The sequence below is a fragment of the Peromyscus leucopus genome, chromosome 20 (assembly GCF_004664715.2).
Source record: "Peromyscus leucopus breed LL Stock chromosome 20, UCI_PerLeu_2.1, whole genome shotgun sequence".
Lineage (NCBI taxonomy): Eukaryota > Metazoa > Chordata > Mammalia > Rodentia > Cricetidae > Peromyscus > Peromyscus leucopus.
In genome coordinates, this window is record NC_051080.1 from 29031667 (window position 1) to 29045323 (window position 13657).

Consider the following 13657-nt stretch of genomic DNA (forward strand, 5'->3'; position numbering starts at 1 on the left):
TGAGAGAAGGGATCAGAAGGGCCCCATCCCAAGGCTGTGTCAGCAGGCCCTTGCAAGAACAGGTGCATGGCAGGTTGGTTTCTAACTATAGGCTTAAAAGTCACCAATTCCTTCAAAGGAAATCTATGCTTAGTATCTGTCACACTATTTAATAAAAAGCCTCAGTATACATATCCATAGGAAATGTGGTTTTCTGATGCATAGACACATGAATGAAAGATTGAACCAGTTGGTGATGTGGATTTTTCCCGGAGCTGGGCCAAGGCAACTAACTGGTAGTAAAGGCTTATCAGAGAGGAAGACAAAGAAAAGATTGCGGAAAAAGAGGAAGGAGATACAGGAGAGGGAAAGGAAGACCAGGAAGGCAGTAGAGATGAGGAAAACCAATGCGTGTTTAGTGTACACATCCGTCTCAGCCTGGAGGTTTGGTTCCATGAAATGATCCAACATACGGAGTTAGCACACTCTGGAATCCTCTATGCCTCCTCCGGTACCCATCAATACTCCCACGTTTACAGCACATCTCATAAAAACTGCCCTAAATGGAGCTGTGCCAATTGTTCGCCACTCAAGGTTTCAGTTGGATTCAGCTGGGATGGACTCATCTGCTGTGTGAACGGCTTCCTGAGTGGAGCCGAGGAAGAATACATGACACAGTGTGGCTGGCAACTCTGAACGTCACTCAAGTGCACACTGAATTCGATCAGTGGCCATTCACAAGGTGACCTGATAGGCTTTCCTCTGGCTCAGTCCCTGTCAGTACCATCTACAGTCCAGGCCACTCTGTACTCTAACTGGCTGTGTGATTAAACCCCTCCATATTCTGCATGTGCTTATGTAGGATCCACACTGCTCCTGATTGTGGGCTGGAAGGGGACACTATAGAGCTGGGAGACAGCATGTCAGCCACTGTGTTTAAACAGCACACACACACTGTGGAGCAGATGGAGGGTGGAGGGGCAGTTCTCCTAACACAATCTGGCTGGTTACAATGTCCCTCAGAACGAGAAGTTGGCAATATGCGTAAATGCACATCAGGGTATAGCTCTCCCCTCTTCTGGGTTGACTATTCTGAGCCCTAACTGGGCTGGGATTTTTTGAGCTGCAGGCTTTGGGAAGCAAGATCTGCAGCCCACCAGGAGAGTCCACAGTGAGGAACCCAGGCAAGGATTGAAAGCCATTGCCACAAGGCACTGGACTGTCCACTTGCACAGCAGTGTCCTGCCAATCATAGGCTAAGGGGCCTGCTTCCCCAGTCAAGCCTCATGCTGCTCCATCTGCTGGCAGTCCAGTGGGTGAGGAACTTGCAGTGCCCCAGCTGGACTTCTCTGCCACTGCATTTATGAATGGGCCCAGACACCAGAGGTCATGGGAGGGAAAACTAAGAGAAGAAAGACAGAAATACGGGGAGGAAGAGAAGGAGGAAGTGAATTGTCCCTGTCTCCTTGCTTATTCTTTAGCCAGACAAACAAGTCAGTGGATGTAATGTCTTTTTCCCAGGTCTGCAGCATTCCTTGAGGCCTCCCCTCTGCAGCAAGTCTCTCTAGCAGGACCACGCCATCCCGTAGCACTTTTCCCCAGGAGGCGACCTTGGTTCTGCTGTGTCCAGACTGGGGATCCCAATGAAGCCCCATGGATCTGCCAAGCCAGCTAACTTGTCTTTGCCAATCATCTTCACACTTCTATTGAGGCCCCCAGTGACACACCCAGATGAGGAAAGTTACCCATACAGCTACACAACCCCAACTGGAGGCACAGATATAATATGAATGGGAAGAGTCATACCCGAGGTCCAGGCATTCCAGGCACTCCACTCTCCCCAGGGTCCCCTGGTGCTCCCTGTGGGAAGACAATGCAGAGTCAACACCAAAGGGACCTAATGTGATTGAAGACACCCATTGCTGGATGTGGATGGGTCGGGAACAGGGCCATCTGTGTATAGGCGATTCTGAACTCTCATTCTTTCTGGCACTCTAAATGCAGGGCACATCCTATATCCCATACTCCCTAGCTCAGTTACTTAAAACGTTTGAGTACAAATGGCATTCTTTCCCTTCCGAGAGATTTAGACTACAGAAAGTGTGACGATACCCTTTGATTTTAAAATAGGAAGGACTCAGTTAGCCACGGAGAGGAATAAATAATATTTACATAAATTACCTTAAATAGTGGTATCCCAGGGATTCTAAATCAACATACCACAGAGATACTGTACCATTCACAATAGTCAAATTATGGAATTGTTATGACAAGCCCAGGTGCTTGTCAACAGATGAATGGAAAAAGGAAAATGTGAATATATGTATATGTGTGTGTGTCAACTTTATTCAGCCATAAAGAAAAATGAAATTATGCCATTTGCTGAAAATAGATGTAACATCAGATCACCGTATTAAATGAAATAGGCCAGATAAAGAAAGAAAAAAAAAATTTTCTCTCATTTGTGGTTCCTAGATTTTCTAGACACATAGAATCATGGGTGTGGATATGGGATGAAAGCAGACAGCTGAAGGAAGGGATGAGAGTAACGAGGAGAAGGGAGAGAGGAGGACTGACCCTGGTCAAAGCCCATGGTACACCTGAATAAAAACGTCTTTCTGAAACCCATTACTCTGCTCAACAAAGATAAGCAAATAAATGTATATGTGTCCATATCCACACTTATACTACATTTGTTATGAGAACAAACCTGAGTCTAGTTCAATGAACTTCACCAAAATATTAAAAATTTTCTTCTATAGCTCCCTCTCAAGGGCTGTGGGTAGGCACATCTGACCAGATATACAGTTACAATTTAAGAATAAAGTTTATGGCTGGGCAGTGGTGGTGCATGCCTTCAATCCCAGCACTCGGGAGGCCAGCCTGGTCTACAGAGCGAGATCCAGGGCAGGCACCAAAACTACACAGAGAAACTCTATCTCAAAAAACCAAAAAAGAAAAAGAAAAAAGGCACACATGCAGACAAAACATAAATGTTTAAATTCTTTTTTAAAAATGAAAGAGTGAAGATCTCAAGTAAGAGCACTGACTGTCTTCAGAGTCTGAGTTCAACTCAGCAACCACATGTGCTCACAAATCTGTAATAGATCTTGCCCCTTCTGTATACATAATAAATAAATAAATAAATAAATAAATAAATAAATAAATAAATAAAAAAATAGAAAAAAAAAAAAAAAAAAAAAAAAAAAAAAGAGTATTCACATGAAGCATTTAAAGTATAGATTTGATTTCTTACTTCCTAGGATCTAATCTTGACTCTCCCCGCCAAAGGTCTGTTTGAATGATCCCCGCTGGAGACTTGTATAAAAACTGAAGTCTCCCATGACTGATTTCTCTCCAGACTGACTTTAATACTTTCAGGGCCTTCCTGGGTTGCCCTGTTACATCTGACCTTGTAAACCCAGTCATTTCAACTAAGCCTTGGTCCAAAGCCCAGGCGAGGGACTCATTTCAGAGTTCAACTACCAGGAACCTCCTTTGCTCTTTGGTTTTTGATTCTCAAACTCATGCCACCCTGTGTGGACCCACCTTGGAGCCAGGCAGGCCAGGCGGTCCATCCAGCCCATCCTTCCCAGGTGGCCCCTGGAACAAGAGAGGAAAGAAATCACATGAAAACAAAGGCGGGTTTAGGGAAGACTTGTGGGGGATTGATTAAAACCAGGAGGCGACTCTGCAGTGAGACTGGGATGCACGGCCCCACCCACTCTCCAGCTATCTCTTTTTTCAAGAAGCACCCATCTCTGCCAGCCAGGCTTTCCTCACATTTTGCCAGGACTACACAGTTATTACCCTCTGGTCCACGCCCTGGCTCATTTACTATACATGCAGATAAATGAGGGGGAAGGAAAGGACTCTATTCCTAATCTTGGCTTCTAAGAGGCCCCGTAGACAAGGAGCACCATCCACATTGATCCTGTACTCTGCTCCTGAATTTCTTGGTTGCATGTCTCTTTCTTCCCACCAAGATCTTCCCTTCTTCCTGTCCTTCAAAGAAGCCAATCCCAAGCCATGGGAAGTCATGGCAGCCTCCATCACGGCTGGAATCCTAGCTGAGGAGTTTCATGCTGTATCTTCTGATTTTACTCCACCCCATCCCAAAGATGCTACCCCAGCTGTAGGGGCAGATGAGAAGACAAGGAATCCCAAGGTGGAGTGGCCTCCTTGGAGTCACAGAGGCTCCTGGATATCACTGTGAGTTCCCCCCACTACACCTAAGATGTGTTATCATTTCCGTGCATCTTCAGCACACACACTCCTTCATGAGGACAGATGGGAAACGAGTTCTTCACAGACCACTTTAGGGGCTATTTCTTAGTATCTATTAGTACTATTAAGTCAACTTCTTGTTTGTTTTTGATCTTTGAAAAAAGAGGGGTTCTCACCAAGTAGCCCTAGCTAGCCTGGTACTCATTATGTCGTCCAGCCTAGCCTTGAACACACAGCAAACCTCCTATCTCAGACTACTACATGCTGAGATTATAAGTATGTACTACATGTCTACCTTAAATTTTCATGGCTTTTTTTTTTAATGATCCTGCTTGCTCTTCTAAATGAGAATGTTCTGCCATCTGATTAAAGAATCCTCTATCTGTGTGTCCGCAGCTTTGGAAGGTGGCAGTAAGCAAAAGGCGAGAGCCCCTGCCCAGAGTAGGTCTGCAGAGTACCACAGCCACAGGAGAAGGGGTCACTAACAGCAATGGAATCATGGCAATGAACCAGAAAGATCAAAGTCCAAAGCCAGAGCTGAGTCACAGCCTCATCTTGATAAAACAGTCATATCTTTTCTAAAAATGCTGTCCCCACAGTCCCTTCCCTCTTCTGATGGTCCATGCTCATCTGAACACTTTGTTTTCTGTTCTCTTCAAGGTAGAGTCTAGCCATATAGCTCAGGATAACTTAGAACTCGGGAACTCTCCTGTCTGAACCACTCCAGTCCTGGAATTACGAATGTGTCCCATCATGCCCTGACTGATAAGCACACTTTCAAATCAACTCACTGCCACTTGTATCCTCACTGGTGACACTGCAGTTGACTGCTTAAGGAATGTCTCTTGGGACCTATGCTTTAACCAGGTGTTCCTGCAGGTCACATTCCTGCAGGTCACCTGAGCATGAATTCACACTCATCCATTCACACTGGCTTGTGCCGTTTGGAGAGCAGAGTTTCAGTTGCTGGGATGGCTTTAACCTCTGGCCTATCTCCCATGTCTAATAGCTATGTCCACAAAGGGCTCTATGACCCACATAGAATGGAGAGAGCTGCTGTGTGATGCACATTCTGCAGCATCCAGAGCCTTCATCCGTGCCCTGGCCTTTTTACCCAGCTGCTCCACAAGAAGCTTGTGGTAAATAAATCCCTCAAAGTAGGCTCCTCAAGTTGTAGGGCATTGAGTCAGTGCAGTACCTGGATTTGGGGTGAGAGACTATTCTTAGGCCACTCCACCAGTGTGTCTATAAAGAGTCTTGTACCCAAGTATCAAGGTAACATATCTACCTTTAGCTGCATAGCTATCCTGTAACATTAAAGCCAGCTAATTTCCTAGGTCTTAGAAGAAACTAGAAGGCTCTTAAATTCCTAGGGTCTTTCCTTGTATAAGTGGGAAACATAGTAGAATATAAGGATGGGGTAGTGACCCTTTGGGTAGTCCTTAAGAACAAGTTGTTACATTTTAGTGGAGGGACTTAAGGATGTGCCTTTGGAAATGAGAACAAGGGTAGCCCAGGCTGGTGGGAGGCAGTCCCAGGAGACAGCAGGAGAGAAGGGAGAACCAGCCTGTGCTGGCCTCAAGCTCCATGCTAAAGGAAGGGGCTTCTGAGGGTGTCACCAGCTCTGGGAGAGAGAGAGTCCCGCAGCTAGGGACAAATGTCTGCCTATTCCTGACATGGGACACTGTAAGGGGACAGGCAGAAGATAAGATAAAACAACTCACCATGTGACCAGAGGGCCCAGGTTTTCCGGGGAAGCCCAGCTCTCCAGGTAAACCCTGGAGAAAGGAAAAATATAAAAACTGTTAGTCTATTTGATTCTAGAGTCTTGTCTTGATGCCATCCCTGGCACAAGATCGGGCCTCGCTGGCCCTAAGGAGCGTACATCAGGGTGTCTACTACCCTCCCTGCCAGCCATTGTAAACCATAGAATTGTCCTATATTCACAATTGGTGAGTGACTTCACAGCTTGTCTGCTCTGCAGCTGAGAATACTGCCATGTCCACCCATGGCCAAATGCTTGTCAGGACTCACTCCCTCTGCCCACTGGAGGGTCTACTTTGCCCAGTACCTGCTAGTTTCCCAGCTAGCTCTTAAAGGATGAGAAGGAAGGATGTTAACAACTACTGTCCTTGATATTCTGTTTTCTGAGGCCAGACCACAAACAGCTATGTACACTTGAATAGTGGTCCAGCATAAGACACCCCCCATGCCATGTCACAGGAAGGTACCAAATGTTAGGTTGGCTTGTATGCTACTTATAACCACTGGATCCATGAGCCTCAGAGGTATCTGCATTCAGGGTCTTCCTGTCTGTGGCTTTATCCTGGACTTGGGCAGAAAAGGGCCTTTCCCGGCCCTTGAAAATGCTATCCAAGGTCCTCTTTGAGAGAAAGTCAAGCCAGGCTTACCGGGGGTCCTCCAGGTCCAGGGAGCCCGGGAACACCGGGTGGTCCAGGCGGGCCCTATATAGAGAGAGGGTGTGGTTATAAAAGTACACAGAGAAACTACCTGGGACAAATGCTGTTGGAGAGAGAAAAGGGTATGCAGCGTGGCAGTGTGGGAGGACTTCAGTTTCATCAGCCTTGCCGAATTTCAAGCAGAGAGAAAAAAGTAATAAAGGGGAAAATATGAAGAGAAATTTGCAAATTACTAACAAATGTCCTATTTGATGTATTGTGGGGGGGTATTAGTGTATTGATGCAAAAATGAGTTGCATTCTTTTACGTTGCATTTGTTTAACTCTGTGAAGCTGTGTTACTTGGCCTGTCTAAAACACCTGAATGGCCGAAAGCTCAGCAGGAGAGAGAAACGGGTGGAGCTGCCAGGCAGAGAGAATAAACAGGGGAAGAGGAGGGAGGAGCAAGAAAATGAGAAGGAGAGGAGGACACCAGGGGCCAGCCACCCAGTCACCCAGCCAGCCACAGAGTAAGAAGGGAAGAAAAACATAGGGAATAGAGGTTAAAAAGCCCAGAGGCAAAACATAGAAGAAGTGAAACAGGTTAATTTTAAGTTAGAAAACCTGGCTAGAAACAAGCCAAGCTAAGGCCAGGCATTCATAAGTAAGAATAAGTCTCCATATATTTATTTGGTAGCTGGGTGGCAGACCCCCAAAAGAGTAAAAAGAACCAACTACATGTACACTCGTTAGCTTGGGGCAATTTAGCACAAACAAGGGTCATCTGGGAAGAGGGAACCTCAACTGAAGAACTGCCTCCCTGAGACTGGTCTGTGGGGGCATTATCTTGATGGCTGATTCATGTGAGGGAGGCCCAGACCACTGTGAGCAATGTCACATATATATAGCAGGTGAGCCTGGGATATATATGAGAGATAGCTGAGCAAGCCAGTGAAAAGCAAGCCAGTGAAAATCAAGCCTGTAAGTAGCTCCATGGTCTTAGCTTCAGTTCCTGCCTTGAGATTGGGCCTCACTGGCTTTGCTCAATGATGGACTATGACACCTAAGACAAATAAACTCTTTCCTCTACGCCTTATTTTTAGCCAGTGTTTTGTCACAGCAACAAGAAACCAAACTAGAAGAAACCTGATTTATGACCTAGCATGCTGTATGGTTAAATTATTGGAACACTTAAGGAGACCACACACACACACATACATACATGCATACACAAGACTCTCCCAGAGTACTCTTAAGTCACCAAACCCATGCCACAGCTGATGTCAGTGTCAGCATCACAGAACAGACTGTAGGTCTTCGGCCATCGTCTGCTGATTTCCTAGGTTCATCTAGACCTCTCCCCTGCACACCCCTACTCCACGGGGACCAGTCTGGCCAGGAGTAGGGATGTGCATGTATGTGTACAGTGCACAGGGGTGTATAGAACTAGAGATGTGTACAATCCCAAATACCCATTACCCATGCTGATACTTTTGGGTCCTGTAAAGGCAGGGGAAATGGTAAGTATTATCTGACAAGAAGGCAGAGCTCATGTGTCCATGATCATGAGGTGGGGAGGGGCGGGGTGTGGAGAGGAACCTGTGAGCAGAGTAGGAGGTAACCTATGGACATGGAAGGCTGAGGCAAGGGGCTCGGAGGAGGCCCCTGAGCCCTGAGCAGAAGAAATGACCAACAGGCTAGACACACGACAGCAGGTCGGAACCAGCTGCATGAAGGCCAGTAGAGTCCGCTTTGTGCAATAGCCAACAGCTCCATAAGAGGACAGGGTGCTCCCACAGCAGGCCTTGAGATGCCAGTGTGAAGAGCTGAGATTTTACCTTAGGAGTAACTGGGGGGTGGGGGGGTGTTAAAAAGACATATGTCAGCCATGTGTATTTTTAGATTTTTAGATGGCATGTGGAGGCCACCAAGGGCAGAGACATGTGCTGGGTCACTATGCAATGATAGAGCCATGAGAGGGAGTGGGGATCGTTCTGTATCTGTAGGTTCGTGACAGTCCTGCCAAGTGACTGCTTCGCTGAGAACGTTCAGGCACATGGTAGACGAAGACTCTGCAGGGGCTCCTGTTCTGGGTTCTGGTGGCGGCCCGTCCTTGCTTTTTTTTTTTTTTTTTTTTTTTTTTTTTAGCCTGGCATTTTGTATTCTTCCAGAAGTATTTACAGCCTCTGCCAGCCCCCCCATACACACACCTTCTAGGCGCAATAGAAGGCACTAAGTCATGTGCTTGCCTAGGTCACCCTCTGGACGAGCCCGTCTCTGGATGTGTCCTCTCCCACTCCCACCTCTCCTCTTCATAAGCCCCCCACACACACTTCTGAGATGGCTCCTGTTGCCTGGGTCTCCTCTGTGGCCAAGGCCAGGGTAACTTCTAATCTTACCTTCGGCTACTCAGGCATCATACATTCTTGTTTCCTCTGCATCTCACCAAGAAACTAACCCAGGCCCTGGCAAGGAGCAGGCACTCAGAAAATGACAAATGTCACCTGAAAGGAATACTTTTAAGGGGCCGTTTTGCATTCAGAGACCAATAATATGACATGGCCACTGGAGGGCGACAAAAACCAAAGAATGGCATATTGGTCACCATCACGAACTGTTCCATTTACAGGCTCTGGGTGGCTCCTGTGAGTCAAACGATCATACACAAAAGCATTCACCAAACAGGGCGTTGGGACAGCATCTGTCCTGTCTGAGATGTTGGCACTGAGTCAGGGCAACCCGGGAAGGCAGCTGTCATTTCCACAGCAAGCCAGGAAATGCCCTCAGTAGGGATTAAGCTGTCCTGGTAGGACAGGGGCTGGTGAAGGAAGGCATCAAGGGTGGCTGCCCACCTCACCACATCATCCAGTCCACAGCACCGCGCCATGTGTTGCTCTTGATCGACTCTGTTCCCCTCTCTGCATATTAAGGGACCTGCAGAAACCATCAGGCCCATGAACGCACATGCCGGACCCCGCACCCACCATCACTGCAGAGGATCACGCCGGCCTCGCAGCACCCAACAATGGAGGTCAACAGCGGGCTTACCTAGACAGACCCTACCCGGCTGGCCATGGGTACATTTCTCTTTCTTCCCTCCTTACATACCTGGCCATGCAGATGGCTCTGCAATAGTCTGTGCCTTCTAAAACACTTCTCTCAGAAATCGGGCCCCCCTGGCCAGCCAGCTTATTACTTCTCTGACCTCCTTCTCCTCCTCCCCCCACCCCCACCTTACCCCCACCCCCACCCCACCCCACCCCCGCTGCTCCTTTCTGCAAACATCCTTGCTCTGCTGCTATTGCTGATGCCCTGGCTCCCAGCATTCCAGAGCTGATGATCTTTGGTGACTCCCTAGTCAAAACGAAACCTTTAGCGTGTGACAACCAAGAAATAAGCCCAGAGAGCTGAAGGACCATGCTACAGGTCACACAGCTATCTTCTCCGGGGGGGAAGAGAAGTATATGCCTCCTGAAGGGTCCAACTGGTTCAGAGCCACCTGAATTAGAGGTCATACACATAGGCACAAGAGCTCCCCGTTTAGACTCCCATTTAGGATCAGGTTCTGAAAGTCCGGGACAGGTGTGATGCCAAGTGGTCCTGATGCCTCTAGTACAGGATCATTTCACCATGTTACCAACTCTATCTATAGCCACCCCCGGTCTAGCCCTATTCCTGACGCTGTATGCATTAACAGGACAGAGAGGAGGCACACGATGCTTGGGAGACATAGGAAAGGAGGCAGAAGCCTGCAGCCGCCAGAGTGGAGCACTCCATTTGGCGTTTACACAGTCCAGAGTTTGTACACCTGCTCTACCTCGCTTTAGCCCCCACACTGATCAAGTGAGGCAGACCTTTCCAACCCAAGCTGCAAAGAAGGGAATGAGAGGGGAGTTAAATCAACTGGGAGTCCACAGGGCTGGTGTTGGAAGAGAGCAGAGCACTGTGGTCCAACGCAACTCCCAACCCTGTACTCCAGCCTGGCCTGCCAAAGTCCTGCTAAAGAAACCAGCCTCATGCCCTTCTTGCAGCCTCATTCTATGGCTGAGAGAGAATCTAGAGTAGAAATACATCTTTGGGAACTCTGGGTCCAAACCTTCAGCACCCGGTTCTCTGCCGTGCACACAGTAGGGGCTTCGAGAAGGTTTGAGGCTGTAAGCACAGGACAGCTAGGGACATCCTTGTGAATTAAACCCACCCACTGCAACAGCCATGCAGAGGAAGAAAGAGGCTGAAAGCAGCTGGAGACACTTGTTAGAAAGCTTGGAAACTGTTCCCAGGAGGCATCACACAGCTTTCAGCATCCATTCCAATTTACATAGAGCATCTTGCAAGTCTAGCTGGGGGGGGGGTGGGGGATATTAGGCAATGCAAAGCAGCATCCAGCCTGCCCCAGGGACGTGTTCCACTGGCCTTCACTGTCTTCTGATGGTAGAGATGTTTACAGGTGACAGCAGATTTGCATGAACAGCTGTCTTGCCTCTGGATCCTCTTTCTATTCAGCCTCCCGTTGTTGTCTTCATTTTTTTCCACGGCTACATAACTGGCATGTGGGTTCTCATAGGGCAAGGAAGCGCCTTATTCTCCCTACTTGCCCTCTCAAAAGAAATACCTTTAAAAACCAGAATGCTCACCACCTTTTCCCTTTGTTACAGCAAAGGTATGAGTGTCCTGAGAAAGGAATGTGGCTAATGGAAGATGGAGGATGAGATGCAAGACCCTTCCATGTCTGCAGCTTCCCCGGATGCTGCAGTCAAGAAACTCATCTTCTCTGGGCCAAGAGAAGAGCAGGCTGGAATTTATGTGGAAATTTAAGGCTTGAAGCTGGGGACATAGCTTAGTGGTATAGTGTCTGCTTGATATGCACAATTCCACATCACTGCAAAATAAAAAGATAAGATGTCTAGGACTTTGGATGCCCTAGATAAAATTCTAGATGGCCTCATGCTACCTCAATGGACTTTACCTTCAGAACCTTTATCTCCCAAAATAAAGCATAAGGGTTATACATCATTATCTGTGGACTCGTGTGTGTGTGTGTGTGTGTGTGTGTGTGTGTGTGTGTGTGTGTGTGTGTGTGTGCTATTTTTTCTTTTAAACATTAATGAAAACATCCAGCCAAATTAATCAGACTATTAACAAGCAACACATTAGCCAATAGATATAAATGTTGACAAAATGCATGCCTGTTTGTATTATCACTAATGAAAACAACAAAGCAATTACTCTCCATATTAATTAACTAATCAGTTCACTAATTATTAATGAAGCAACATTTAATCCCTATACAGTGACTAAACAGCTATCTGATGTAATTAGTAGATACAATGATGACATATAAATAGCCAATTAATCTAATTATTATTAATAAAGAAATAGCAAATAATGATTTCTACCACAGTAGTTCCAACTATGGCACATTTAGGAAGTAGGAGAGAACTTGAAGGCACATTGAAAATTGCCTGCATGAATTAATACAGCAATCAAGTTAATTCCATGTGCAGCTGGGACACTTTTGAGAGAAAGGTACTTATAATTTGTGTTTCCCCCCTGAGATGTAACTGTGATCACGGCCCATCGCAGGGAATTTCTGCAGAGTTCTACAAGCCCCCTCAGCTCTCAAACCAGCCTGTCCTCTGGCTGTGTCTCCTCCCATCCAGGGGTTTTCATTCCTTACACAGTACCAGGTATCATCCCCTTTGCACAAGCATGTAGATGTGTTCAGGTCCCACACAGACTTCTATTGTCCTCATGGGAGAAGATTCCTGCATGGATGTGTGTGTTGGACTCTGAGAGCCTACTGTTTTCTGAACACCTGAACAAAATTGGAAATTGTGGCAAAGCTAAACTGCTTCAGGTGGCAGTTCCTATTGCAACTGGTATCAGAAAGGGACAAGCATCTAAGCATGAGATTGTCACAGACAGCATGCTACCAACTTGCTAAACTCAAGAGCAACTTCCTAGGCAGTTCCAATGAACTTGGGTTTACATTGCTTCCTTTAAACATTGGCAGTGTTTAATGTTCCCATTTCCTAAAAGCACCTGTGAGGCTATGGGATAATTAGAATATGGCATGCAATTCCATCACTGTAGGTGGTATACAGGGAACACATGCAGTACTTGGTGCAGCCCTAACTCAGTGGGTAAATTTCTATGTTCCTACTCGGGTTTTTGGTTGAAGACTGCCTGATTAGAAAGCAAAAGTCTACCATTCGTTGATATTTTAAGATTAACATTTAAAAAGCTTTACACCTGTTCACAATTTAGGGATGAAAAGACAGACTCCACTTTCGGTTTAACAAAAACTGGCTCAAATATTTGTAAATAAAATTAACAAGAGAACTGTACAAACTCATACATTGAAAAATGTAATACAAGACTGTGAGAGGGCTCCATGGTTAAGAGTGCTTGCTGTTCATCCAGAGGACCTGAGTTTGGATCCCAACACCCACAATCACCTGGAACTCCAGCTCCAAAGGGTCTGACACCCTCTTCTGGCCTACAGGACACATATGTACATGTGTACACACACACACACACACACACACACACACATTAAATCATTTCTAAAAATATACCAGTGTCATGAATTTATAAAGTACTTGTTATTTGAGTTGTCTGAGCCAACACAGTTATGCATTCTTTATCTACTTAGGTAGCAATCTGTACAATTATACACAGTTTATAATACATGGAAAACTTTTAGCTATAAACATGTAGTGCAAAGAAAGTACTCAAAAAAAAAACTGAAGGAAAAAAAAAAACCAGCAAATGAAATAAAGTCCCAAAGAGAATCTTGGAAGATAACAACTTCCCTGGGGTTTCTCACGTTTTCACACCACATGGTGGACACAGCCACAAGCTACTCAACTCACTGAGGCCAGGGACACATTTGACTCAGGAGAAGGCACACTCCACTGGAAGGCAGTCAACAAGACTAGATGCAATAATGTGTGAATTCTCCAGCAGTGTTTGACAACAGCAGGAGCTAGCACATGTGTCTGCCTTCTCTCCACCCTGGCTTCCCTTTCGGGTCTTTGCCTCCCACCGTGG

General features: G+C 46.5%; 1 protein-coding gene across 1 annotated transcript in view; it reads right to left on the reverse strand.

Annotated features, from left to right (window-relative positions):
* The window catches only part of Col22a1 (collagen type XXII alpha 1 chain), a 233247-nt gene that overhangs the window by 120333 nt on the left and 99257 nt on the right, over positions 1-13657 (reverse strand). The window contains exons 23-26 of the mRNA XM_037197519.1: positions 6618-6671; positions 5931-5984; positions 3529-3582; positions 1786-1839 (exon numbers count right to left, since the gene is read on the reverse strand). Coding sequence (XP_037053414.1) covers positions 1786-1839; positions 3529-3582; positions 5931-5984; positions 6618-6671 — 216 coding nt within the window. The remainder of the gene's footprint in view (positions 1-1785; positions 1840-3528; positions 3583-5930; positions 5985-6617; positions 6672-13657) is intronic.